Source organism: Pipra filicauda, unplaced genomic scaffold (assembly GCF_003945595.2).
Source record: "Pipra filicauda isolate LSUMZ 115617 unplaced genomic scaffold, ASM394559v2 scaffold80_size11013439_pilon, whole genome shotgun sequence".
In the NCBI taxonomy this organism is placed as follows: Eukaryota; Metazoa; Chordata; class Aves; order Passeriformes; family Pipridae; genus Pipra; species Pipra filicauda.
Genome location: NW_024104987.1, coordinates 6,563,139 through 6,589,757, shown reverse-complemented (window position 1 = coordinate 6,589,757; position 26,619 = coordinate 6,563,139). Strand labels below are relative to the sequence as shown.

The following is a 26,619-nucleotide window of genomic DNA, read 5'->3' as shown; positions in this document are numbered from 1 at the left end:
GGCTTTTGTTTTATGAAAGGTGAAGTTTCTAGAGAGAGATTTTATCTTTACCAGATCAATGGTAAAAATAGAACCAGGCCTTTCCAGCGCCGGTGGGGCTGGGAGAGACCTCTGGGCTGGTCACGGGAAGCATTGTCCCACCTGGAGATGCTGGATCGGTGCAACCCTCTGGGGGCAGGGGGAACTGGGGTTTACCCCCTCTTCTACCCACCCCAGGGAAAGGCTGCTGGCAGGCAGGTACAGTGGTGTCAGACCAGCCAGAGGCACTGGTCCCTGCTGGTTTGGTGATCGGGGTTTGGAGGGGAAGGTGGTTTGAAACGCGTCAGCTTGGGCTGTCAGGTGGAAAATTGCACCACTCCGTTTCAAGTACCATGATTTCCATTTATTGTTTTCCCTCTGGCAGATGAACACACGTCCGTAGGAGAGGGCTTGATGATTACTGCCACCTCTGTAGTGTTTTTTGTTGGAATGATAAACTCTGATGGAACAATAAGCCCTTTATTGGAACAGTTAAACCCTCATGTCTCAGGATGCAGACAGAGCTCAGCTGTGCCATTTTGGCATCACCCTCCTGACCTGGAAGCGTGGGCTTTCTGAGGCTCTTCTTGGACACTGGGTACAGCAGAGGGGCCCATTTCAACTTCCTGCAGCCCAGGATTCCTGCTCTGAAAGCCCCCTCAATCATACAGTGGTTCATGGAGGGCTGCAGGCACCCAGGAACCTGTGTCAGGGCCCCAGGGTCTGGGTGCTGGGCTGTGCTCACAGCCTCAAAGCACACACAGGCTTGAGGGTGCAGCACCAGCATCCCTTCAGGGCATGGGAGATCAAAGTGGCCATGGCATTGCATTGCTTTCTGTGTTGTAGGGTCCCTTCAGGAGTTCAGTGTTACAGTGAAAATCAATAAATAACTGTGCGTACAAAAATGTTCATATTTTTTAAAAAATCATTATCTATTTAAAAAAAAAAGAGAGAGAGAGAAAAAAAAAATCTCTTTATCATCCCCCAGACTGTATTGCCCACATCATCTTTATGATTATTGAGCCCTGATTCAGGAAAGCTGAGAAATAAAGTGTGCTAGAGCAATCCCATATCAGGGCCAGCCCAGGACCACACACAGAGCTCTCCTTAAGAAGAGGAGGCTGCAGTGATGCCTCCCTGGAGAGAAAGGAAAACAGTAGGGATTGGTACAGGGAAGGGTCAAGAGGGCCCATATCCACGGGCGATACAGAGAGGAAAGATTAAAATGATTCCCAAAGCCTTTGGTGGTCACCAGTTTGTTTTTCACATCTCTGCAGGGGAGTGATTTCCGACTGGCCGTACCAGAAGATGAAGTGCTTTCCCTTTCTGTGCCTTCCAGGCCTGTGTCAGCCTCTCGTACCCTCTGGATCTCTGTGCACAGGCAGGATCTAACTGCCCAAGAGTGATAAGCACCCTCTGGAGAGTTCATCAGCGGCATGGAGTGAACAGGCTTTACAAAGGAAGGTGAGTCTCTGCATGAACCAAGGTTAATCACCATGATCCTGCTTTGGACACCTTCCTTTTTTTTATGTGTTTTAAGTTTGAAGAACTTCAGACACACACAGGCACATCCACACACAAGTAGCAAAAATAAAATCTGGACTATGTTTGGATGATCTTCACTGACAGTTCATAAATGCCCCAACACTGCTGGAGACCCCTCGGGACATCTGGGCAGTCTCCCAGCCCTGGGGTAGGAAGAAGGTGGGTTGCTTGAGGAGGATCTCGTCTTCCTTGTGAGGGAGTTCTTTAGGACACGATGTAGACCTCCAGCAAACTGGCCACTGCGTGCATTCGGTAGAAGATTCCAAAGGGCAGGCAAATGTCCACGATGGCCGGCCACATGGAATCGCCATAGAAGTTCAGTTCTGTGTCATTGTCAAACTGTGGCCGGGCACCAAACGCTGGCATGATCCAGAGCTGTTGGAGGAAACGGGAATAACACCACGGTGAGAAATGTGTGAGGCACAGCAAAGCACCTGCAACCACAGCTACCCAGGGGCGGGAAAGGAGCGACCTTCCGAGCACGGGACCTGGGCCAGGAGCCAGGCTCTGCATTAAGACCAAGTACAGTCTAGTGCTGTACCCTAAGACCAGTCTTGATTCACGCTCAGAGACAGGCTTGGACCACGGGCTGAAGCACTCACTGGGTAAGAGCTCGAGCGTGTGGTGTGTTAGCATGGACCTGGCCTGTGCCAGCTCCGTGGATGGAACAAATGTGGGAAAGACTGAGCTGGGAGCAGCTTGGTCTTCCAGGCCAGGATGTTTGGCTCAGAAGCCCAACCAGCACATGTGCCTGCTTGCATGGGGGTTGTCAGCTCATCCTCTGTGAGTTTCTGTGTGAAATCACTTGAGGACAGGATGTGACTGACTAGCTAGGGACTTGGTGTCTAGAGACATAATATGCTTGGCTTCTTTGGAGATGCAGCTGTGATCCTACATTCCTTTGGCAGGAAACTGCAGTCCCCTGACTGCTCATGAAACCCCAGCTGAGGTTGTCAGTGTCCAGTTTCTCTTAACAGCAACTGGGATCAGCAGTTGGGCTCCTAAGCCTGAGTTTTGAGAAAAGATGCACTGCCATTCCTCAGGAAAACCAAGATTTCACCCCAGGTATTTGTCACTTTACATCCTTTCTCTGGGGGTGAAGGGAAGGGCTTAATGTATTTTATTGCTTTCAATAAGCTATTCTACATATCCATTGATACATAGTAAAAAAACTGAAACAGATTCTTCTCTTGTACCCACCTCTTGTGTCTGACATTCCGGCAATACCTAACAGGTCTATTGGTGTAGCCTAAAACATCTTAACTTCAGGGCAGTTGCTCTTTTTTTTTAGGGGACAGAGGAATGACAACTTATAAATATAACTAAGTGTGCTCTCTGTACAGCAGAAGCACAGAAATGACTGTTTTTCCATGAGGCACATCCTTTCCTTCACAGACCCTTCTCCCTTGTGCTTGCTCCCCTCTCCCTCCCCCCTTCTCTCTGCATGTACTCACTATGACATTGCTCAGTAGGAGGAACATGGAGATCTCCCTCAAGAACTTCCTCCTCCAGTTCATCTCCCTGGGGGCGGTGAGGGACCGCACGAGGTCAGAAGGACACACGGCTTCAGTGCCAGAGGCAGCGCCAGGGGCCAAGGTGCTGCCAGTGTCGGGCACTCGGAGGGACACCGCGTTGATGTTGACAAAGGTGAGCCCGTAGAGATCCTTCTGGTGGGAGTCATGCTTGTAGTCTTCCTTGGGGGGCTGCCGGTGGAGGCCTTCGATGATGAAGATGTTCTGGAAGGTGTGCTGGGCGATCATCAGGAGGGCGTAGGTGAGGTTGAGCGCGCTGATAGCGTCCCTTGGTGTGCTGGCCACGATGGCCACAATGGAGTAGTAGGAAATGGCGTATTGTCCCAGGGCTGCCCCCATCAGCAGGGCCACGTCCAGGGTCCTAGTGGGATTCTTGTGCCGGTCCATGTCCCTCTTGTCAAAGCGGTAGATGACAGAGCCACCGATGCAGACAAGAGACATCAGGCTCAGACAAACGATGTTGAAGATGTAGTACATGGTGAGTGCTTGGCTCTTCTTGCTGGACTCGGTGTTGGAGTTTACCTGCACCTCATAAAGAATGAGGACTCCCAGACCACTCACCAGAATGACGAGGCCCAACATGATGCCTACAAAGAAGGTCCTTCGGAAGAGCCTGAACTTCAGGCGTTGAATGTGGTGGGAGTGGTGGTCTATGAAGCGTCCAACGTTCTTCCACATGACATAGACCATGGCAGAGGCAAAGAGACTGTACTCAATGTTAAAGGGGTACAGCCAAAAGTAGCCATTCTTGAAGATCTGGCAGATTTGGCTGTTGCAATTGCATTGGTCAACTGAGCTACTTCTCATTCCCACTGAAACAAGATAAAAGCAGACAGATGCAGTGGAATTAAAACAAGGAGGCAACACTCATTAGCAGCCCTGAAGAGCTGGATGCTCAGGGTCAGTGAAAAACAAGACCAGTGACAAAAGAATGTTCTGACCACTTTGAAAACAAGGACACTTCAACCTCAGCTTTCTGGTGCCCATGTTCTTCTTTAAGAATTTAATTGGCAGGTTAAATCTCCCTTTTTTTCCCCCTTCCCTTCTTCATTGCCACCCCATTTGTACACAGTCTTCCACCTTTCTGACTCCTCTGTGATACAGGTTAAGAAGCGAACATCCAGACCTGGCTTTTAACATACCAGCTCTGCCAAAGGCACCTCCAGCTCTAGACAGACCCTCCAAAAAGGGATAAAACCTGACTTGCTGAACAGTTCTACCTCACTGGCTCCCTCCCTGGACCAGGTGACTTCACAAATGGCCGGATTACCTCTCAGGAACCACCTGAAGAGTTCCTCTGTCATGTTCTTCTTCAGCTTTGAATGTGCTTTGTGAACAGACTCGTCTGTCACTGCTGACATCCACACCGCCAGGTTTGTAGTCAGTGTCAGCATCAAGCCACACCTGCAGAAGGAGGAGAAGGTTCTTGAGATTAAAGCAGTGGCTCTAGGCCATGTTGCTCCCATCCTGACCCTTGCTTTGCTGCCCTCACTCTCCTCTCTTCCTACTTTTTATCCTTGTTCATGAGAATTTGCAAAGCCTGGTTCCTGTTGTTGGTTTTAGAAGAGCTTCTCAATAGTGAATTAATAGATCTGGATTGGTCTCCAGTCTTGCAAAAGTGGACTAGATCTTATTTTAGCCTGAGGCTTGCCCACTGAATCATTATCTTTTCCAGGGCAGCAAAAGTCAGCTATGAATAACTTTATTTAATGATAATTATTTATTTAATCTGCTTTGAGTAATGCTTGCATTCTTGAACTGAATCCCAACCCTGATATATCCACAGGTCATTAACCTCAACTGTTTGAGCTGGGATCCAAGGCCAGCTGGAGCCACTGATCAGGTTTAGTTTTGGGCAGCATTAAGGGAGATGAGATTATCTCCTTGTTGCATCTTAGCTGTGTGAGAGAGAAAGTTTGTGGTGGCTCAGTTCTCCTGGGCCAGTGGGGTTCAAAGAGCAGCAGTGCTCACCTGGTAACATTCAGGTGCACGTGGATGCAGTCTTTGGCAGAGACCCACAGGAAGTACGTCTGGCAGGGGCAAGAAAAGGAGTTATTTCCAACAAAACAAGAAAGCAAAGCACATCATCCTGAGAGAGGAGCCTCTTTTGCTTGTGTCCATCTGGGCCCAGCCTAGGAGCCCATAATCCTGGCAATTTGCTGAATGTTCTTTCTTTGCTCACACTGCCATTGTTTGCCCATGGCCACTCCCTGTTCCTGTCTAAATTGTCCCTGTCTGACCTCTTCCCTTCTTAGCACTGTCCCAGAGCAGGTGGTCCTCTGTGCAGGACCTCAAACTGTAAGGCAACCCCTGCCCTGACTGTCCTTCTCCTCCTCTGTTCTTCATGGAAAAGGAGACCTGGCTGGATGGGGGCTGCTTAGAGTTTGTGACAAGCCAGAATGTCACAGGACGGGAACAAATTTAAGTCAATGCCTTAAAGTGAGTTGCCCCAGGGAGGGAGAAGATGTGGGCTGGGTGGGGCTGAGTTAAGCCTCTGCATTTGCTGTGGGGGCGGTTGAACTATGTTCATGAGATCAGAGCTCTTCCACTGGTGCCTGTGTCTCTCTACCCCTCCCTGAGACTGAGCAGAACCATCTCACCTGGACGACCACGAATATTGCCTGCACGATGGGGTAGATGATTTTGATTGCAGACAGGCAGCTGTAGAAGCTCGAGTAATATCCTATTTTGAACACGTCCATGACAAGGCTGAAAATGGCAAATAGAATCAGGCCTCCTGTTGAGGAACAAAAATATCTGTGGTTGGACAGATATGTGAACACATGGGCTAATGCAGATAGATGAGAGGAAGATGAGGAACTGTTGTCATGGAGGGGTTTTGCTTCTACCACTGTTTCTCCTTTCCCAGCACCAACAGAATCGTACAATTATTTTGGCTGGAATGGATTTTCAATCAACCCTGTACTCTGGGGTTAACAGCTCTGGCAAAAGCTGAGAAGGATCTTAGGCTGGGAAGGATCCTGGTGTAAATTACCAAGAGCCCTTGTGGATACAGGGAGACCTGGCAGTGAATCCAGTGGAGGGAGCAGGAGCTGACCTGAAGCAGGGCATGGTGCCATGCCCCAGAGCAGGAGGAGGCTGTGCCCACATGGTTGCTGCTTCCCTTGTAATAACTGATGCTCCCATGAACTCTCCACCTTGTACCTCCCCTCCAACCCCAGCCCCCGAGAGCTCCTACCTCTCAGCCAGATGGGCCCAGCGTGGGAGTCCTTGCACAGGATGGCACCTGGGCACCGGGAGGTGCCAGCGAGGTAGAAGATGATCCATATGATGACTATCAGCATCATGACAGTCAGCAGGAAGAACACATCGTAGTCGTGCACGGCGATCTTCTCAAAGGCCCCGCTGCTCACCAGCGTGCAGGCCAGCAGGGCCAAGTGCACGGCCAGCAGGATGGAGAACATGCGGCCGCCCTTTTTCCACACTTCCTTGGAGGCAGGAGTGGAGGGGGCCTGGTGGCTGAAAGATGCTATCTGGCTCAAAGCCAGGCTGGCTTTGTCGTCCTTGTGTCCGCAGCCCATGCTGGAGTTGGGGTGTCCGGTCTCGCTGTCCTTCCGCCTGGGCTCTTCAGTCATGGTTCAGCCAATGCTCTGTCTGAGGGTCAATGCTGTTGGGAGGAGAGTCCCATGAATGAGAGGTGCCACTTCATTTGGAACAGTCCAGGGCTGGACCAAAGCAGGACACGTGATGAGGAGGAGAGGACATATCAGAGGAACAGGGAAAGCTGAGACGGGGACTGCAAGACAAGGGATGAGCTCATTCTCAACCTTTCCTTTCCTGGTTGCCTGAAGGCTGCTGTTGCTTAAGATGCTTTTGCTCGGGGAGATCCCAGGTCACATATCACATTTACGTGTTTATTGATGCAAGATACCGGAAAAGCACCAAAAAGTGCTCACGGGATCAAATATCCTGGGGCAAATGGCCAGTGTGGTTTTGATTTCTAAATGCCAAATACTAGACATTCCAAGAAGTTGTTATACTTCCTGGCTGAAGAACAGGCCAAGAAAAAGGTAAGAAACCCCAGAATCTTTGGACCATCACATTGTAATTTTTACCAGTTCCTGCAAGAAGGGTGTGAGCTCTCTTTGCTGTCACACCCTCTAGAGCCCCTTGCCCTTGCCAAGTTTAGAAGTTCATTGACTCTCAATGAAAAGGCTGAAACAAAGCCATTTCACCAACCTGTTTTGCTGCCTGGGATCCAAATCTCTGCTCTTGCCAGGCTGAGAAGTTTCCCTGTAGCTGCAGCTTGGTCAGTCGAAGAATTTATACCCGTTGGGATGTCTCTGTGATTTATACCATGTCTGGAGCTGACAGCAGGGCTTCGTGGGCTTCTCAGAGAAACTCATGTGATGCATTTTGTGCAATAGCTGATTTTGGGGAAGCTGGACAAAGACAAGGAGATAAGGGTTATTTACCCAATGAGAGCATGAGTTGACAACACTGCTAAGCATGGCATGGACCGCTCGGTCGCAGGGTCAGGGTCACCAGAGAGCAAAGCCACCCCATCAAACCCATCTCCCTGCGTCCATGAGATCTCTTCCCTTGAGAGAAGATGGTTTAGATGACGAACTTATCTTTGCTGATGATGTGGTGCTTGGCTTTCTGCTTAACTGAGCACAATAAATATTGTGCCTCGCCCTGTCTTATTCAAATCAATCTGCTCTAGGCCTGGAGCGTTTTTGAGGAAAAAGGAAGAAATTTGCATTTGCATCTGTTCAGTGCCAAGGGTAATGTAATCCTTTCCCACCCATGATGGCAACAATGAGGAAGGCTGAGCACTAGAGCAGGGCAGGATTTGGGGACTGTAATTCGTGTTCTTCGACTTTGCTGACGCACCGCCTTTGATTTTTCAGGGTGGGACCACCTTTCTCTGGCCCTTTCTCAGAAGCTTAACTCCTCTCCTTCCAAGGAGGAAGTCATGTTATAAACCACAGTGCAGATGGGATTCAAGCTTTTGCCAGGTGAGGTGAGAGCTTCTGCTCAAGGTCTCTTTCTCCCCAGCTTATGTTTCATGGAGGAGATGGGGAGACCCAGGGCAGTTCTCAGTGGATGGGGATGAGTTTTAATCCCTGAAAATGCCTCTTTTAGAGGTGTCCCTACCACTTTCCCCCTCTAGGGCCCAGCACTGAGGCTGCTTGCTGTGTGTTTTCTCAGTCCTGTTCCTGCCTGCTCACCACCGCGCTCCTTTGAGCACTGCAGGGACAGCACCAAACTGAGCTGCGTGGGATGGTGAAGGAGAGCTCAGGATCAGATCTCCATGAATCCCTCCCGTGCTGCCACCAGCCGGCTGCCACCAGCCCTGGGTCTGCCCTGCTGATCCTTAGGGCTTCCTTTCGGGATGAGTGGTTGAACTTTCCTCAGTCTGTAGCCTCTCCCAGGGGAAGCCCAGGCCTCCCTGAAGTAAAACTGAGTGGATAATGATGTTTTGCAGAAGGCAGAGGTTCAGAGGCCCCTCGGGCTAAACGCACTGGTTTATCCTCCCTCTTTTGTCCTTAACAGCCAGTAACAGAGGAAAGAGTGTTTACTGCCTCGGGCAATGCTCCCAGTCCCCCGGCAGCGACCTTAGAACACTCGTTTCACGACAACAGCAGAACAAACTTAATTAATAATAACACGAGAATCATTAAATAACCTCGGTAATGAATTGCAGACGTTACTGTGCTGCTTTTTCACCTGGAAGGATCCCATCTACAAATACCTCCGTGGCTACTACATCCATCAGGACTCACCTGGGGAGGCTGAGCTGGCACAAGCAAACCTGCCAAGGTGAGCAAACCCTGCAGGGAGCAGCAGACCCTGCCTGGGGCACTTACAGGTGTCCCCAGGCAGCCAGGACAGTCACTCCATGTCTGTCACCCAGGGGTTAACTACTGCAGCTTGTGTGGGTGTACCTGGCACTGCTTTAGGGCCACCCTCCTGTCCTGGGGCATTTTTTTCCAGCCCTGGAGATCTCCCATTCCCAGAGTCAGGACATGACAGGCAAAATGAACAAGGGAGCGGCAGGAAATTGCTCCCCCACAACAGCACGTCCCAGGGGATACAATTCACCAATTCACCCTTGGGTGCTGGGACAACTGTGTGCTTTGGTCAACATCCAGGCTTGCCTCGATCTTTCCCAACAGCAGAGGGTGCCCGGGGCCCGGGAATACTGTGCTGGAGGCATTGCCCGGGGTTGTCCAGCTCCCCGAGGGTCTCACCCAGCCAGGAATTCTGTGTCAGCATAAAAGACACCAGAGGCCAGACACTGCACCCCCATGCACTCACAGTGAAGCACCGAATTACAGATGGGAGTAGGCTTGGTGTTGTTTTACTCTCCAGAGAGGAAAACAGGGTGAGGAAGGGGATTTTCCCAGCCTATACAAGTTTCTTTGGTTTATCAAGGATTCCTGTTGTGCAGTTTGTTGTGCAATTCCCTGGGAAGCAGAATTCTGTGGGTATAGGCAGGGTAGAAGGGGGACAGGGATAGTGACTGGCTCTGCTGTTATCTTCCTAGTGGCACTAGGGATTTATATATGGATAGATAGATAGATATAGACCTACTCCTCCTCCTGTGGTTGCTGCTGCCCCTCCCTTGAGGTGGGGTAGTTATGGAGAGGGGCATGGGGGGGTATCAGGCAGGATACAACCTATGAGCCTTTCTGGCAGCCTGCTCTGCTTTGGGGACGTGCAGACCTGGCGAGTTGTCACTGTGTGACCCTGTGCCCAAGTTCTGGGCTGAGCCCGAAGTGATGCTGCTTAATTGGAGCTTTTAATGCGCCGTGGAGCTGGTGTGTGTTACAAAGAGCCGTCGGGGCCGGAGGATGCTTAGGACCCAGGGGAAGCGCTGTAGAGCCTGGCTGGCTGAGCTTGGAACAGCTCCTGCCTCGCCGGCCGGGACTTCTCAGGTGTCCTGGTACTGCGGAGCTGTGCGAGGCGAGCGGGGCCCTCCTGGCAGCTCCCCCTGCCTCACACCCATGCCCGTCCCCTGAACCCCCTGGGCACCCATGTGCTCGCCCGGGGACCGCTCCGCACCATGAATGACCAGTACCACCGGGCCGCCCGGGACGGCTACCTGGACCTGCTGAAGGAAGCCACCAAGAAGGACCTGAACTCGCCGGACGAGGATGGCATGACCCCGACACTATGGGCTGCCTACCACGGCAACCTGGACGCCCTGCGCCTCATTGTCAGCAGAGGGTGAGTGTGGGCGAGTGCACGGTGCTGGTCTGGGGGGTGGAAGAGCCGGGACCCCCATCTTTCCCCCTTCCCTGCTCACAGGTCAGTGTGCCCCAAAAAACGATGCATTCTGTCCATAACACCCCTGCTCCTGTCCTCCCCACCGTTATTTTTCTCTGCTTGTGGTGCTTTGAGTCTAATCCAGTGCTCCTGATAACCGCTCTCTGCTTTCCCAGCTCCTCTGACCCTATAACCACTCCTGCCCCCAGCCCTGTTTGCAGCTCCCCTGGTGAGGATGGGTCCCCCCTACAGGTGCTTCATGGTCCTTTACACATCCTGTAAACACAAGCACATCGGGACACTGACATGAAAAAAGCCCTTTTAAATGAGGGGGCAGAGAGAATAACTGCTCCTTCTGTCCCAAGAATGCTCACAGAGAGATGTGCGCAGTGCCTGCTGGCAGTGGGTGACCCTTGTCTGTTTTACCCGAAGCAAGGTCTCAGTATGTGACCCCTGGGCAGCCTGTTGTGCACCTGGAGCCCAGGAAATTCAGGAGCAGGTTTTCCAAGAGCAGATTTCTTTAAGCCCAGTCTCCCCCACAGGGGTTGCTCAATGCTCGTGTGTCTCTCTGTACCTCACCCTCGGCTGCTAAATCTTGGGGTTTCTGGCTCTGTAAGAGTGGATGTGGTGGAGAGGAGGGAGTGGGACTGAGGAGACTTGTCAGACTGGTAGGATTTACACCCTGGTGTTAAGAGGAACTACTCTTGAGCAGTATGTGGCCCTCCTGTTCTTACCAAATCCACATGCCAGTGCTTCCTTCCACTCTGGTGGCTTTTCTGAGCACCTTACCTAAAGGCACCCAAGGTTGAGAGACTGGTGGTAGTGCTGATTTTGATTCATGTGTTTCTAATATTGAGGAATGGTGCTGAGGGAGGTCAGCAGCAGCCTGGATGTTCATCGTCCATCCTTGGAAGGGCTTTGCTTCTCCATGTTGAGCCAGGGCTTGGTGGGGCTGTCAGCTCCCATCCAGGGACTTTCTGTATCCAATGTGGGCTGTGTTAGCAGCTCTTGTATTTGGTCATTCACATCTCCACTGTGCCTGTTCCTGGGCTCTCAGCATCTCCTGAAACTCTGGTTTTCTCGTATAAAACCTTCATCCAGCTCCACAGCTGCACTCAAAGGCAGAGCTCCTCCACCCATTGCTGTCCTTCAGTTATAAAGCATTTCCTCTCAGATCCTGGGGTCAGAAAGGCTGTGTATAGAGTTGTTTTGAGAAGTCCTTGAGCACCTGATGCAATAGGAATGTGGTCAGGAAAGGATTATTTCCGAGTCCAGAAGGGACAGAGCAAGACATTGCTCCGAGTGGAGCATTCCAAGATGGTCCTGGGCTGAGAGTCCCGTGATGCTTTCCTGGGTGGGGGTTGTGTGGCTCACCGTGCACCTCCCAGGAAAGATTGTGCCCAGCAGAAACTTTCCTTGAGATCCTGCTGGGAGGGGAATTGCCATCCAGGGACAGAGAGACATGGGCAGGAGAGCTCTGGGCATGAGATCCTGAAGTAGAAATGGTTCCAAAGACTCTTTGATGGCCAAAAAGTTGATCTGAAAGGCCCATGCTGTGAATGAACACTCCTCCAGAAAGGCAAAGCTGTTCAGACTGACTTTGTAACCTCTTTATATCACTGTATCTCCTTATATTGCTCACCTACATCACAGGGCACCCTGCAGCACCATTGCCTGCCCTGTCAACCCCCATCCAAGCCAGCGGTTTCTGCCACCCCACAAAGTCCAAGGGCTGCTTTTTCATGGACAGGCCCCTTTTATAAATCCACATTGGATTAAAAGGTCCTTGTGGGCTCAGTCGTGTCTGAGTGCAGCTTGGCTGCTGTTTAATTAACAGCCTAATATACATTTGTTCCTGACAAGGAAAATAGCCTGGCAAAAGCCCAGTGCCCTTTACATGATGGATAGTGTAGCAAACTGTGCAGCTGTGGGACTGCAGGATGTGTTTGTATCCGTGCATTCATCTCCATGTGTCAGATCCTTGCCCAGGGCCACACAGAGACCAGCGAAGTGCTCGGCATGGAGGCAGGCATGTCCCTGCTTCCTGGAGCAGGAGAGGTGGGAAAGCCCCAGCCTGGGGACAGGGGTGCCAGAGAGGTGAAATTGCACAGGACCCAGGAGAGCCTGAGAGCAGAACCCTGTAATTTTCTGCCCTCAGTGCTTAGGAGGATGTGCCACGGTGTTCGAGTCTTGTTCAGAGATGAAATGTAATGTGTTGTATGTTACTATCACACCTGCACTATCACAACTGGGAGGCAAGAGGAAGGATTCCTCAGTATCCCAAAATGTCAGGGAATTTCTCTCTGGCCTCTTCAGCGAAAATATTCCTCCTTTGGTACAGAGAGCCCTGCACTGCGAGGTAGGGGAGTGTGGGACCATGGCATGGAGTGGAGGCTTGGGAGCTGGGCTGGCTCCATGCAGGAATGAGGTGGGAAGCAGCTTCAGGGTCTGAGGGGGCTGGTGAGCCTCCAGCTGGGTTCCAGGGGGATGCCAAAGTACAGAGAGTGATGGGAGAGTCCCAAGGCATTAAGAAACATCAAAATCTCCTTGCCAGAACTGGGCAATGGTACCTGTGCCCAAACAAGCCAGGAGATTGAGTGCTGGGGCCAGGCTGTTATGAAATGTCCTAGTGAGGGTGTCCAGAGGCAGCCAGAGAAAGAAGGGCTGTGGGAAGGGGCTAAGGGGGCCAAAATTATGGCTCTGATGGTCACGCTGGGCTGAGGGACACTTGGGGTTACCTAGGTTCTGTCATCAGTGGAGGAGACTCATCCATATGCTGTGTTCAGCAGATTGTGGGGCTGGGCTGAAATGGAGAGGGGCAAAGAAAATATAATAAATCAGTTGATAGATCCTTGAGTAAAACTTGTTGCCTCAATGCACAGGGAAAGGGTAATGAAGCAGCTTATTGCTCTGTCCATAGCAGCTGGTGATGTGTCTGTGCCTCTGTGCCCCCTTTGCAAGGGGATGGAGGGAGGCTTTGGGACAGAGGGATCAGCAGCGGCTCATCCTTCTTGTCTGCCACACAAAAAGCCTTTTTCTTCCTCCTGGCTGGGCTCCAGCGAGGAAAACAAACTCAATTAACATGATGGCTGGGAAGAAACAGGCTAGCTGGCATTTAGCACTGCAGCTTTTCAGAGGCAGTAATTCTTCAGCACGGTTCGTTATGACCTGCCGGGGCAGTGGCTGGCACCAGCCCAGCTCCAGTTAGCTGCAGTTCTGGGGGCCTTGAAGGGGAACAACCAGGACTTCTTTGGCTTTGACCACAGGAGAGGTGAGGATGTGTCTGCAGGTCCACGCTCAGCTTTACCACCCAGCATTCCTTTGCAGAGGTGCTCCTCAGTCTCCCTTCTTACAAAGACGGGGGTCATGGATGCTTTGGATGTCAGTGGCAGAGGGGACAAGTGGCTCAGCTGTGGGCTGGGGGTGACGGTGGCTCCTGACATCAGCCAGGCTGCTCCAGGGCATCCCGTCACCCTGGCTGGGGCAGGATTGCAGTGGAGGTTGCAGCAAGGCACGTGAAGGTGATGTGCATCCTCTGCACACCACAGGGCTGGAGCGGCGTGTCTGTGTTGGTGGGGACCTTCCCCTGGGCAATGACCAGCCAGGAAGGTGAAGGAGCAGGGTGGAGCATTCTTGCAGCTCCATTGCTTCCGGCACCTGAGCTGTCTGCTGGCAGTGAGGGTGAGCCCTGGGCATGGTGCTGAGCCAGCAGACGTGCCCCCGGGCACTGCCACAGCACTAACAATCACCAGTCACAGTTACTGCCAGCCTGGCTGTTTGCTGGGACAAGAGGCAGAGAGTCCTGAGATGACCCTCATCTGTGCTGGATTTTTGGGGATCTGAACTTAGGGAATAGCTGAATTCTTGACCTACCACCACCTGGGCAAAACTTGGGATACAGAACCCAAAGCTCTGCTCTGAGTCCAAAACCTCATCTTTTCTGCTCATTTCTATGCCTTGCTTGGGTCATTGCCTTGACTGGCTGGGCTGAAAGTAGTGAGGATTGTTCCTTAAGCCACAAATTACTTTTTTCCCCCTCTTCCTCTATCTAAAAACATTTTATGGGAGCCAGAGACACGCTGCTACCAGCTGGCTCCCGGTCCCACAGCCCAGTTCCTCACACACACCCATGAGCCAAGGGTGAGCCAGTCTATTGCTATTAGAGGAACTCCACACACGCAGCCAGGGAAGAACATATGTAAGTGCCACTGGATTCCCCGGCTAATTGGGATCCCATGGGAGAAGTGGAGGGGGAAAACCAGCAGGAAGGGAGTGAGCGTGCATGTCATGGTGCAAACACAGTGACTCAGGAGATGCACACGTCCACCTAAGGGGCCCAATTAACAGTGTTTTTAATAATGATTATTACAGTTGACTCAGCACTCGAAAACGCCTTGAAGTCGAGAAGTGCTACACTTTACACCTGTTATTAAAATACGTTCCCACTTAGTGGACCCTGCAGTCAGCATCTCCTCATGTGCAGCGCCCCGGAGGTGAAGTTTTGCTTAGACAGACACCTGCCAGAGGGAGGGCCTCATGTTTATTATCTGAGCTGGATCAAACATCCCTACTTTGCAAGTCACCATTCTTCTTTCCTTCTGATGCATTTTTAGCGCCTGCGGCAGACATTTATGGGGCAAAGGCACTGAGATAACTAATTTTTGCTCTAATACTCTTGTTTCTAGACACTGGAAATGTCCAAAGAAAGCTGGTTTTGCTGCTCTTTCCCCTCACTTACTCTCTGATGAAAGTAGACCTTAAATACGAATCCCCCAAGACCTGCCTGGATTTTCCCTCTGACCCCTGAACTGGACAGACACAAGAAATAACCTCCAAGATGCACTTTACAGTTTGAGCATCCACACACTTGGCTTGAGGAGCAAAACTATTTGCAGTGAGTCCACTGCTCAGTCACTGTCCACATCACGAGTCCAAGTATTTGTCGGGACCCTCGTGGTGCCCTGGCTCACCTGCCCACATGTCAGGCCCATTCAGAGCACATATAAACAAACCAACAGCCCTTCACACGCTCCAGTCCCACTGCCAGCACCAGCAGTTCCAGTTTCACTGGCTCTTTAAATCCAGCTCCATCAATAATTTATTCCTCTCTTGCAATTCATCAAATATTTATCCTCCCCATGCATTTCCCAGCCTGGACATGTCACTACGAGGGTAGAGGCAAGGGCTGGGGAGTTACCACTCCTTGAAACTCAGCATTGATGGAGCACTGGCAGCTCCTTCCTCTCCTTTTTTGGCTTCATGGCTCCTCAACCCTGTGATCTCCTGCCCTCCTCCCCATCACCCATCTTTGAAGCCCTTCTCTGCTTCTGTGAGAGGTGTCAAAGGCTCTGGCTACAGAAGTCCTGCAGGGTTTGTGGGTCTTTTTGGCCCTTACACAGTTCTGAACCTTTTGACCAACTTGCTGAATTTGCCAGAGGGCTCAAGGTTGTACTTACAAAGTTTCTGTAAATGTTGTTAAAACATGTGGATGGTGGAGTTACTGCTCATGTTCCCACAGGGAAAGCTGAATGCACCTTGTAGCAGCTCTCAGGGAATACAGGCAGGAAGCTCATGCTCTGGGTCCAAATAATCTCCAGTTTAACCTCTGGACATTTCTGAACAGCCTGAGGATTGTCAGCTCGGTGTTACACCGGCTGGGTGGCTCTGCTCTGGCTCTGTTGTTCCCTGGACAGCAGGGTCCCAGGTGGGCAGTGGGGTCCCTGCCTTCAGTGTGGGGGTGAATGTGCTGAATAAGGCTGTTCCTGGGGCTTGTGTGTTGGCACTAGTGAAGAAGGTGCAAGGCAGCAGGGGAAAGAGGTCCCTCTGCTCCTGCGACCTCCTATTCTTCTTCTGGAGTAGTTTTCAGATCCTTTGAAGTGAGACAAGCCATAGCACAGAGCACGTGGTATTCGGAAGAGGTTTCTGGCCTCTGCTGCTCCCAGCTCTTGCTGACACAGATTCTAAAGCAGCAAGGAGTTAAGTAACACGGGCTGAAGGTCTCAAGTGTGCATTTCAGGAGCTGGACTTGATGATCCTTGTGGGTCACTTCCAACACTAAATATTCTATGATTTGCCTTCTGCACTCCTGGTGTCACCATGGATTGGAGCTGAGGTCTCTGTGGTGGAGAAACAGTGCTCGGTTCCTCTGCAGCTCATCAAAAGGGTGGCACAGAAATGGGCAGGAGCTCTGCTGAGCCAGAGCTCTGCCAGGGCCCTGCTGCCCACAGGAGTAGCTTTTGAGGGTGGTGGAGCTGCAGAGCCTTAATAAAAGGCTTTCCCTTATCCATGTGCACGGAGGGAGAGTGCCTTGTTGACAGATACTGCTGCTGGCTGCATATCATTAGCACATGCTCAGGAGAAGGCTGGTGCCAGCAGGGGTGTGAACTATCTCTTGTTTCACCCCAACACAAATACAGAGGAATGTCAGGAGGAGAGACTTCCCTTGAATCCCAGGTTTGTGTCCCTCCTGTCATGGCAGGCAGGAGACGTGGGCAAGCGGTTGTGTCCTGTCAGCAGCTTGCTGAGGCAGGGGCTGGCACGGTGTGAGAAGAGATGCTAATGGCAGTAGTCGAGTGCCCAGCTCTTGAGGAGTGCAGAAACCTAATCTCTACTTTCTCTGAAACTGGATTCTCAGGATGTGCTAATACCAATGTGCTCCAAGCCGTGCAACCGAGACCAAGCACAGTACGGCAAAATCCCCCACAAAACCCCCATGCCAAGGCCAATGTCAGCAAATTCACTCTTATTCCCTACTGCCAACGGGCTCCTTGAGCCCCAAATTTCCCCAGGCACCAAGGAACAGGAGGGTGGGAAGGTGCAGCAGGTGGTGGGTTTCAGAACCATTGCTGAGGAGTCTCACAGTGGTGCTACTGTGATGGTGGGACCCCAGGGTGTCCCACCCAGGATGTGGGGTACAGAGAGCCACTTTGGGAGACCCCTCTGCAGAATGTGAATGAAGCCAAGATCTGAAGATAGAACCTGACTAGAACTTAAAAGGACATCTGAGCTTTGATATTTTATAACAATAAAATATTGTTAGGCCTGAGCTGGAATCAGCCCCACATTTCAGTTCTGGGCTATTCAGAAGCTGTCTTGCCTCCCTCCAAAAGTTGTTTTAATGCAGGAGCATATTTTTCCTGCAACCTAAATTCAGGTCACGGGAATTGCCACAGATTTGCATGTCAGGCAAAATGATTCCATGTCACTGGTACACCCCTCCAGAAGACCCCTTTAAAATTAAGCTGTGGGGGTCAGAAGAGTGTAGCTTCACATTTCAAGGAGTCAGCACTTCATGGTACTGATTTGTCTGTCAGCTGTGCCCAAATGCTAACTGGTTGTTTTTCTTGCTGTCTAGGGGTGATCCAGACAAATGTGACATCTGGGGGAACACCCCTCTCCACCTGGCAGCAGCCAACGGCCACCTGAACTGCCTTTCCTTCCTCATCTCCTTTGGGGCCAACATCTGGTGCCTGGACAACGACTACCACACCCCACTGGACATGGCAGCCATGAAGGGGCACATGGAGTGTGTGCGGTACCTGGACTCTATTGCTGCCAAGCAGAGCAGCCTCAACCCCAAGCTGGTGAGCAAACTGAAGGACAAGGCCTTTCGGGACGCGGAGAGGAGGATTAAGGACTGTGTGAAGCTGCAGAAGAAGCACCACGAAAGGATGGAGAAACGGTACAGAAAGGAGATGTCGGATAATTCAGACACCATGAGCTTTTCCAGCTATTCAAGCAGCACCTTAAGCAAGAAGTTCCAGCACATGTCTATGGTGACCTCTCTGCCATACTCACAAGCCACCATCCACGGCACAGCCAAGGGAAAGACGAAAATACAAAAGAAGCTAGAGAAGAAGAAGCAGATGGACGGGACATTCAAGATCTACGAGGATGGGAGGAAGAGCGTGAGGTCTCTGTCCGGCCTGCAGCTGGGCAACGACGTCATGTTTGTGAAGCAGGGCACGTACGCCAGCCCCAAGGAGTGGACTCGCCGTAACATCAGAGACATGTTCCTCACGGATGAAGACACCGTCTCCCGTGCCATAAGTGACCCGGGCTTGCACATGGACTCGGCCCACTCAGAAGTCAGCACCGACTCTGGCCACGAGTCCCTGTTCAACCGCCCCGGGCTGGGCACCATGGTGTTCCGGCGCAACTACGTCAGCAGTGGGCTTTTTGGGATCGGCCGGGAGGATGGGGGCACGCTGGGAGAAGACAACACAGACGGGATGGGCGTCAAACTGCGGAGCCGCCTGCAGCGCTCGCCAAGTCTCAACGACAGCATTGGCAGTGCCAACAGCCTGCAGGAGAGGAACGCGGAGGAGCTGCCCTGGGACGAGGTGGAGCTGGGCTTGGACGATGATGATGAACCAGACACCAGCCCCTTGGAGACTTTTCTGGCTTCCCTGCACATGTTTGAGTTCATCTCCATCCTGAAGAAGGAAAAGATTGACTTGGAGGCCCTCATGCTATGTTCAGACAACGACCTGAAGAGCATCAATATCCCACTGGGCCCCAGGAAAAAGATTGTGGATGCCATCCAGAGGAGACGACAAACTCTGGAGAAGCCAGATGTCATTGTAGACACTGAACTGTAAGTAGGAGATGGGGCCTCTGAGCAGTTAAACCCTTCAGCAGGTGGAGATGTGGATAATGTAAGGTCTTGTTTTCAACCCGCTTGGAAGAGTAGGAGTCCAGGTAACCTCAGCACTTCTGTGTGTGGGCAAATTCCTGCTCGTGTGGAAAGGATGAGAGTTTGGAGAGGTGGCAATAGCGTTAGCTCATTACTCAACAGCCCTGATGTGACTGGGCAGGACGTGAAGCCCTTGTTTCATTTCATAACCGGTATGAATGCTGACTGCTCTGTGGTCTGATGCTTCTCTGTCCCTGTAGCTGAGATTTTCAACCACACTCAGGCTTGTCCTGACTCTTCACCTTTTGAAGACATTAGGAAATCAACTGCAGTTCCCGGTGGGAGCAGGCTGACGGTCGTGCCCAGTGGCATTAGGAATCCTTCCCCAAATGCTTGAGATCTTACTCAGACCTCTGGAGACTGCATATCTGGGTTGGAGTTGTTGCTCTTTTATGGTGTTTCCAGAGTTTGGTTGGGTTGGGCTGAAGGACCATGTGCCTGAACAGAAGTGAGGGAAGGCATTGGTGTGGGTGTCCCCACGTCCACTGACACAGTAATTCACTGTGTTGTTTGGGCTGCCCAGCCTTCAGATATCCACGTGCTGCTTTTACAGGCTTTCAGTACAGGTCTTGGATCCTCTGGGTGCTTATAGATTTTTCTCTTTCCCTTTGCAGATAGCATCAGCGCCTTTTTATTTTTATTTTTTTTTTAATGCTCGAGAAACAAACCCAGTTCTAAGTTGCCAGAAAACACAAGCCAGAGACTCCCTTCCTGGGGCAGCTGAAAGCTACAGCCATCCCCACCAGTCCTGCTGGACTGCTCCCTTGCTCTGCTCCCTGTCTGTGCGATGCTCCCGGGCAGTACCTGGTACGGAGGGACGACTGCTGAGATTGGACCAGGCAGCACCAACGTGCAAACCTTGAAGGGACCATGGTCTCCCCCTCACTGGAGGAAGAAGTGACCTGCACAGCTGGCTGGGACACTGCTGTCACAGGCTGTGAGACCACATGAAGCCATGAATGGAAGGAGATAACGTGATATTTTCAAAGCGACCCAGAATAAATAATTACAATCTATTCTTTCTTGAGCACGTGGTTGTTTTGGGGTTTAGGCTTGAGGAACAGTGGGATGGGGAGTTCTGTTCTCTCTCCTGGTTCTCATTTGGTGAGAAGCATCACCTTGTTTGGTTCTGTGTTTTGGTAAGGGAGTTCTCATTACTTTGGTGTGGGGCTGTTCAGCTTGAGACACACCAAGCCTGACTTCAGCCAGTAGGTGCTCAGCACCTCTGTGAGTCTGGTCTGTGCTGTCTTGAGGGCAACAATCTGAAATGAAATGGTGGTTTGAACATGTTGATAGTTGCTGTCTAGTGGTCAAATGTCTGTTTCACAGATGCAACGTTTCTGTCCCATCTCTCCAGGGCACTGAGCTGTGTCAGCAGTTTGTATGTGAAAAACCTTGACTTTTGCCTCAAGGTTCTTCCCAGGACCAAGCATAACACGGAGCTGCAGCCCAGAGCCTCCTCCAAGCATCCCTGATGCATCAGTGCTCAAAGCACCGCTCTGAACCACAGCGTTAGGTGTTCCCACACACCCATCACGATCTTGCTGACCATTGCACACTCTGAGCCCTCAGCTCCCAGCTCCACTGCACCATCTTCCATATGTGATCTACAGGTGGCTTCTGGGTGGCACAAGTGTTTCTGGGGTGCAGCAGTGGGATGGGGACCTGGACATATCCTCATGGCTCCTTGCCATGGGGTGCCGGGAATGTGCCTGTTCAGGCTGTGATGCAAACTGCCAGATCAGAGAAATGCTGCAAGTTGTTACTGGCACTGCTCATCAACCCTATCTCAGGGATGCAAATGATAAGGAATGACCTCTTTATGCTCATCCTGGGTCAGGCTGGGATCTGGACCATCCTTGTCCCTTTGGAGATGTGGAGGCTGTGGTTTGCTGCTTGGAGGATGGGGATTTGTTTGGTGTGAAGCTGTGCTGCTCCCTGCCTGTGCTTGCCCTGGGCGTGTGGGTGTAGGGGAGGAAAATTACTCTCTGCAAGTTAGAAATACTCTTTGCGAGGTGTTTCTCTGCCCTACTGCCCCCTGAGTGGCTGAAGCCCCATTAGGAGAGGTGTAGGGTCCCAGCCTTGTGCCACTGCACACAGAGGTGCTCCGGCATCAGCAAAACACCACTGAGGGTCTGAGATATTTCTGCACAGATGTAAACTGATTAGCTTTTAAAGTAATTTTAGAGCTAACAGTGCATTTACATTTTAAATTACAACTTCTGCACAACTCTTGGCTCGATTTCCAGGCAAAAGGGGGAGCAATCAGATGTGCTGAGTCTGCGAGTTTTCCATGAGGGCTGCGCAGGGCTGCGGCCCCGCCACTGTTTTCTTTGGTCCCTCTCCAAAGCCCGGGGCTGCTGTCCTGCAGGGAGAGCTGTGGCTTGGCTGATGTCACAGCTCCCTCTGCCGGGACCAGGTCTGGGAGAGCAGGATAGGACCCACAGCCCACCGGGAGACAAGGACTGCCACCAAGTCTGGCTGCAAGCAGGACCTGTACTATAAAGGCCAATTTTCAGGTGAGGTTACGATTGCTACATTCGCCCTCTTCCTCATGCACATGTGTGACTACACCCAACCCCTCTGTCCCTGCTCTGATGACTGGCAGAGCACCAGCTGCTCACCATGAACCAGTTCCCCGCCTCAGTTTCCCCAGGTCTGAACGGCGCCTTTGGGTCCGTGCTGGACACAGGAGGGGAAAAATGTGCTGTGGCTCACATTGCTGTCACTCCAGTGCAATGGGAACCAGTTTATCCCAGCAGATGACAGAGGCAAGTGGATCTATTGGCTTGGCACACATCAGAGCCTTTTGAGGGCCAGGCACTGGGCAGTGGTGGGTATTTGGGGGCTGCCAGGCAGCTGGGGTTTGCATACTCCCTAACTTTTTCCCTTAGAAGCACCCAAGCAGTTGCTGATGCTGGCAGAGATCCTTTCTTCCAACTTGTCTTTCCCTCAAAGAGCCAGTGAAAGGTTTTGGTGCCATGACAATACCCAAATGCAGGACATTTTCCCACACAGGTAAGACCAAGCCCAAAAATGCCACTTAGAATCACCAAGTCCTGAGACCAACGTGGTCACCTCCAAGATGCAGGGAGAGACCAAAGCTGAGCTGTGGCACCAACACAGCCTGGCAGAGCCCAAGAGATGGGTTCAGGCCCATGGCTGCCCCAGGTGAGGTGAGGAGGATGTCTGTGGCCACAGGGATGGCTGTCAGAGGCACCAGCAGCCCCAGAGCAAATACCTGCACTTGGAGCTCGTGCATATTCCTTGGTTTTAGGTTTGGTCCTTGGTTTCCAACCAGGTTGTTTCCCACAAAGTGTGGGGCCACAGCCCTTGCAGGACACAGTATTCAAAGCCCTGGCCAAAGAGATGTTTCTTGTTTTCCAAATTCCCCTGTCCAGCTGGGTTGCTGGACTGGGTTCATGATGGAGCTGGGCTCCTCTTGCCCTGGGCATGAGGAGGGGACATGTCTGTCCCCAGGTTCTCAGCACAGGTGGCCCTGTCGCTGCTCTGCCCATTGACAGCCCAACTTCCCCAGGAAATTTCGTGATGCTCATTACACTCCACAACCGAGAACAACAAGCTCCTTTCGGAGAGGGTGCTTGTGAAAGCAGGGTGGAGGCCAGGGCTGGCACACCCTGGAGAACACCCTTAAATACCCTGCCAAACAGAAACCCAGCCAGGCCACAGGTTTCCCCGACCCGCTGCTGCCAGCAAGCAAACACCATCCCTGTCCCTGCCCGTGGCTCCCGAGCAGTCAGACACGGGGCAGGTCCTGTGGGCACTGTGGCAGTGGATGGCAGCATCTCCCCATCAGGGAATGAGTGATCCTTGGGATGCTCATCCCTTAACACCCCAAGCCACAAATGCCAAACTGTCCTGTGCCTGTGTTAAATGGGGCTTCCCAGTAAAACCAGTCCCTGGTTTAGCTTACACATGTATTTTCCTGTTCCCAATGGTGCAGGAGGTGGTGTGTAGGGAGCAGAGCAAGGCCAAGGGACTGTGCCAGCAGTCTAACCACTGCATGGACACCCTATCCTCGGCCAGACATCCCCAGCTCCTCAACTTTGAGCATCACTCAAAAGTGATACTGAGTCACAGGCCATGCCTTTATTTTCTGGCAGCTGCTGCAAGGATGGAGGCATTGGCACTCATTATCACTCAGATGCTTTTATCTCCCCATCCTTAGGAGCTGGCTGGACCTCCAGACCACAGTCTGGAGGAGGGAGAAGGCAGGGAATGTTTTGGGGATGTCCAAGGTTGTACGGTGGTTCTGCTGGAGATGCAGGTTTGCAGGCATCAAGTGAGCATTGCAGCATTCCTGCTTGGCTGCTGGGTACCACATCTGGCCCATGCGGACACAGCTGCTTCCCCAGGCTGATGGTGGCACGGTGATTACTGGCTGCTCCCCTGGGATGGCACGTGTGCTCTGCCATGTCACATGGGACTGACATGGGAACCGAGTAAGGACATCACCCACAGAACACCAGGTAGGTCCTACAGGCAGAAGGGACCAGGGGGAGGAATGTCCCTTGGGCTGGAGCACCTAGTCCTCAGCCCTGCCTGATGTTCCTCTTTCCCAGCCTTGCCTGGAGCTGGTGACAGCCACAGTGCCCACACTGGAGGGTGACGCTGGGGTCCGGGACCTGCCAGGCCAGTGCAGGCCATTGTACCCCACTTGCTTTACTATTTCCTGCCCATCCCATCAGGGATTCATTTCCTGGCCCAGCAGCTGAGTAACACATGGCTGTAGGAAAGTGGAGGGCCAGGACGAGAGTGAGGGGAAAGGGGGTCCGCGTGTGGCACCCCTGGCATGCCCTGGCTTTGCTGTGCCTTGCACAGTGCCCCCAGCAGCCCAGTACAGGGCTGGATGTGCCACCAATACAACCTGGTATGGATGCAGCACCTCGCCTTGAAACTGCTTTTGGGACCCTCCATGGCTATTCCCAAAAACAAAGTGCCCCAAAAGGCAGCAGCATGGACACAGATCAGCGTGTCTGTGAGAGCACTGCTGGGCGGGCTGGGAAAGCAGGAGAGGTGGAGGGTCATTTTATTTTAATTCTGGCTTTAGGTATTAACAGGACAAATAATTTTCTACATTTGCTTAATGCAATTCAAAAATAGGAGCAAAATGTCAAGCAATGACATAGATTCTGCCATCAGTTTTCTCAGGGCTGGAGCAAACTCTCTGGTACCCATTGTCCCGTTACCCATCGCCCCAGCTTGCTCCCAACAAAGAGCACAGGGACACATCTGCAGATGGCACTGAGCATCCCAGGGGGAGCCAGGGCAGAGCAGGGTGTGGGGCATCACTGGTACCCCAGACCCATCTGTCTGGATTCATCCCACTGAACACTGACAGTGCTGCTGGGAACAAGTGTATTTTGAGCACAGGCACTGCCTGATCATTCCAGGTCATTATCCAGATCATCATCATCCCCAGCTGCTGAACGTCCCTGGTCCCCCATGACACTCAAACTCCTGGCTTGCTCTGGCACAGCCCCGAAACCAGCAGTGAGGATGGGGTTGTGCCCAGCACTGCTCATGAAAATGCTGAAGCTGGAGGGAAACTGAAACCAGGAAATCATTTTGGGAGGACTTGAATCAAGCCCAGCGATGGAGCTGGCTCTGTGCCACTCCACATGCTGGGGTGACGGTACTGAGCAGCCGGATACCCCAGCACCACAGCATCCCCTATGTGAACGAGGGATCAGCTCAGCAGTTCCAGGGGTGACAGATCAGATCAGCAGGGGCACATGGGTCCCAGGGGGAATGGTGAGTGGGAAACTCTCAGTAGCTGGGACAATACTGACACCAGCTCCTCGGTAGCACCACTAAATGGGACCATGTGCTCTGCTGGGGCAAACCCTGGCACTGCAGGATTGATGCCCTGTACATCCTGTCCTGGATGCTTTGGTGGGAGAAAGCTGGGTGGCAAAGGCACAGAGGAAGCTGTGGGACCCTCGGCTGGCGTGGGAGTCAGGTCAGTGCCTGTCACTGCATGTGGTGCAGCACTACCTGCCCTCTGGCACCGGGGACCCCGCTCATGGAGAGCCCTGCAATGCCAGCCTGAGTTCTGGGGCAGCTTGAGGGGAGTAGTGATCTCAGCTTTCATCATTATCTCTCACTTTTTTGGAGTGACAGGGACAACTTCCAGCTGCTCCTGCTGACTGATCTCTGTCTCCTTTCAGGATGTACTTTGACAACAGCTATATTTTCCTGTTGCAGGACACCAAGCTCTAACACATCAGCGCTCTATGAAGCCAGCAGAGCCCAGGAGGTCCTGGTGGGACCTGATGGGAGCAGCCATCACCAGGGGAGACACACGGGTGAAGGCTGGACTACCTGACCCACCGTGGAACTGCACCGGCTGGAGCAGCAAGTGCAGGGCTGCCAGGAGGGCATCCAGCCCAGAAAACACCTAAACCCAGACAGTAAGTCCTATACAAGCACAGGTGGATTTCCCAAGGGTCCTGTCCCCTCTCGGGTGAGCCTGTAGCCACCAGTGCCTGGGCAGAGGTAGCAGCAGGCACAACACCACGCTGCTCTGGCCCAAGGACAGGCTCTGCCCTCGCAGGAGGCGCCAGGGACGGACCTGTCTGCCACAACATCCCTTTGTTACCACCCATTATCTCACTGCCACAAAGCAGCAAAGCTGTGCTGGGACAGCCGTGTCCCAGCAAAACTGGGCACCAGCTGTGGGGACCCTCGCCCACACTCATCCCCCTGAGATGCCCTCTGGCTGTGTTTTGGAAATGCGCCCATGGCAGGGATGGCCAGGCTTCCCCTGTCCCTGGAGTTTGGTGCCATCAGCTGTGGGCAGTGATGGTGACCAATGCAGAGGAACCTGGGGGAATTTGGGAACCAAAAGGCCTGAACAGGGTAGAATACAGATTCTGGCAGCTGGCCTGGTGCTGCCTTTTACCTCTGCTGTGATAAACCCACAGCCTGGCCCTTCTCCACAGCCACAAACAACCCCTGAGCGTGGCACTGTGGCTTGGCAGGTATGCCAGCACACGGGATGGCTGCGGGCCACAGCACTGGGGTCAGCCAGGGATGCCAACCCCAAACCCTTCCATGTCCCTGTCACTGTAGACCTCCCATACAAACACCCCTTATTTCAACCACCCTGACCCCACTGGTGTTTCAGGGCATGGGGCTCCCACGGGGTCCCACGAGGCCAGGGAAGGCTGAGCAGCACGGCCGCCCACCCGGCGAGGGATGGGGAGATGCACGGGGCATCCATGACCCCATCGGAGCCGCTACCTCCGGGGCAGGGAGCCCAGCCCTCGGCCCCGCTCAATAACCGAGCTAACGAGAGCCGCTGTCAACAAGTCTGCAGCTCCCCAGCCGGCGCAGGAAGGACGCCTGCTCCAGGGATCCGGGAGGAGAAACCTGTTTCACTGACCTTGCTCCATCACCGCCTTCTTGGTTGCGCCGTGGGCGTTTGGGGCTGCGGTGGGGGGCGAGCGGCTCGGCCGCCCCTCAGGGGCACGGCGAGGAGGAGGAGGAGGAGCGGGGCTGGGGCCGCATCGCCGGCGGGCCGGGGGTGTGGGGGGACGCGCCGGGCGGGAGGGCGAGACCCCGCTCCGT

The 26,619-nt window shown here is 52.7% G+C and overlaps 2 protein-coding genes across 3 annotated transcripts; one reads left to right on the top strand and one right to left on the bottom strand.

The window, feature by feature from the left end:
- Positions 1 to 1,588: 1,588 nt before the first annotated feature.
- OTOP2 (otopetrin 2) lies at positions 1,589 to 26,541 on the bottom strand. Its single transcript, XM_027749812.2, has 8 exons — positions 26,435 to 26,541; positions 7,296 to 7,498; positions 6,295 to 6,723; positions 5,696 to 5,832; positions 5,067 to 5,125; positions 4,366 to 4,499; positions 3,018 to 3,907; positions 1,589 to 1,938 (listed from the first exon to the last, which is right to left on the bottom strand). The coding sequence occupies exons 3-8, from the start codon at positions 6,689 to 6,691 to the stop codon at positions 1,768 to 1,770; spliced, it is 1,788 nt and encodes a 595-aa protein (XP_027605613.1). The 5' UTR covers positions 6,692 to 6,723; positions 7,296 to 7,498; positions 26,435 to 26,541; the 3' UTR covers positions 1,589 to 1,767.
- On the top strand, positions 10,034 to 20,042 carry USH1G (USH1 protein network component sans). Of its 2 annotated transcripts, XM_027749799.2 has the most exons (3): positions 10,034 to 10,292; positions 17,686 to 18,927; positions 19,641 to 20,042. In XM_027749799.2, exons 1-3 carry the CDS (start codon positions 10,129 to 10,131, stop codon positions 19,642 to 19,644), a joined length of 1,410 nt encoding a protein of 469 aa, XP_027605600.1. In that variant the 5' UTR covers positions 10,034 to 10,128; the 3' UTR covers positions 19,645 to 20,042. The 2 variants fall into 2 exon arrangements, with proteins under 2 accessions (XP_027605600.1, XP_027605599.1); XM_027749798.2 differs by lacking the exon at positions 19,641 to 20,042 and having other exon boundaries at positions 17,686 to 18,931.
- Positions 26,542 to 26,619: the final 78 nt, after the last annotated feature.

What these genes read in the sequence shown, in the direction of transcription:
- USH1G (XM_027749799.2), top strand. Translation starts at nt 10,129, where the DNA reads ATGAATGACCAGTACCACCGGGCCGCCCGGGACGGCTACCTGGACCTG. An exon ending in CGCCTCATTGTCAGCAGAGG is followed by an intron (nt 10,293 to 17,685) that starts GTGAGTGTGGGC and finishes CTTGCTGTCTAG; the next exon opens with GGGTGATCCAGACAAATGTG.
- OTOP2 (XM_027749812.2), bottom strand. Translation starts at nt 6,691, where the DNA reads ATGACTGAAGAGCCCAGGCGGAAGGACAGCGAGACCGGACACCCCAAC. An exon ending in CAATATTCGTGGTCGTCCAG is followed by an intron (nt 5,126 to 5,695) that starts GTGAGATGGTTC and finishes TGCCCCTGCCAG; the next exon opens with ACGTACTTCCTGTGGGTCTC. An exon ending in GTGCACCTGAATGTTACCAG is followed by an intron (nt 4,500 to 5,066) that starts GTGAGCACTGCT and finishes CTCCTTCTGCAG; the next exon opens with GTGTGGCTTGATGCTGACAC.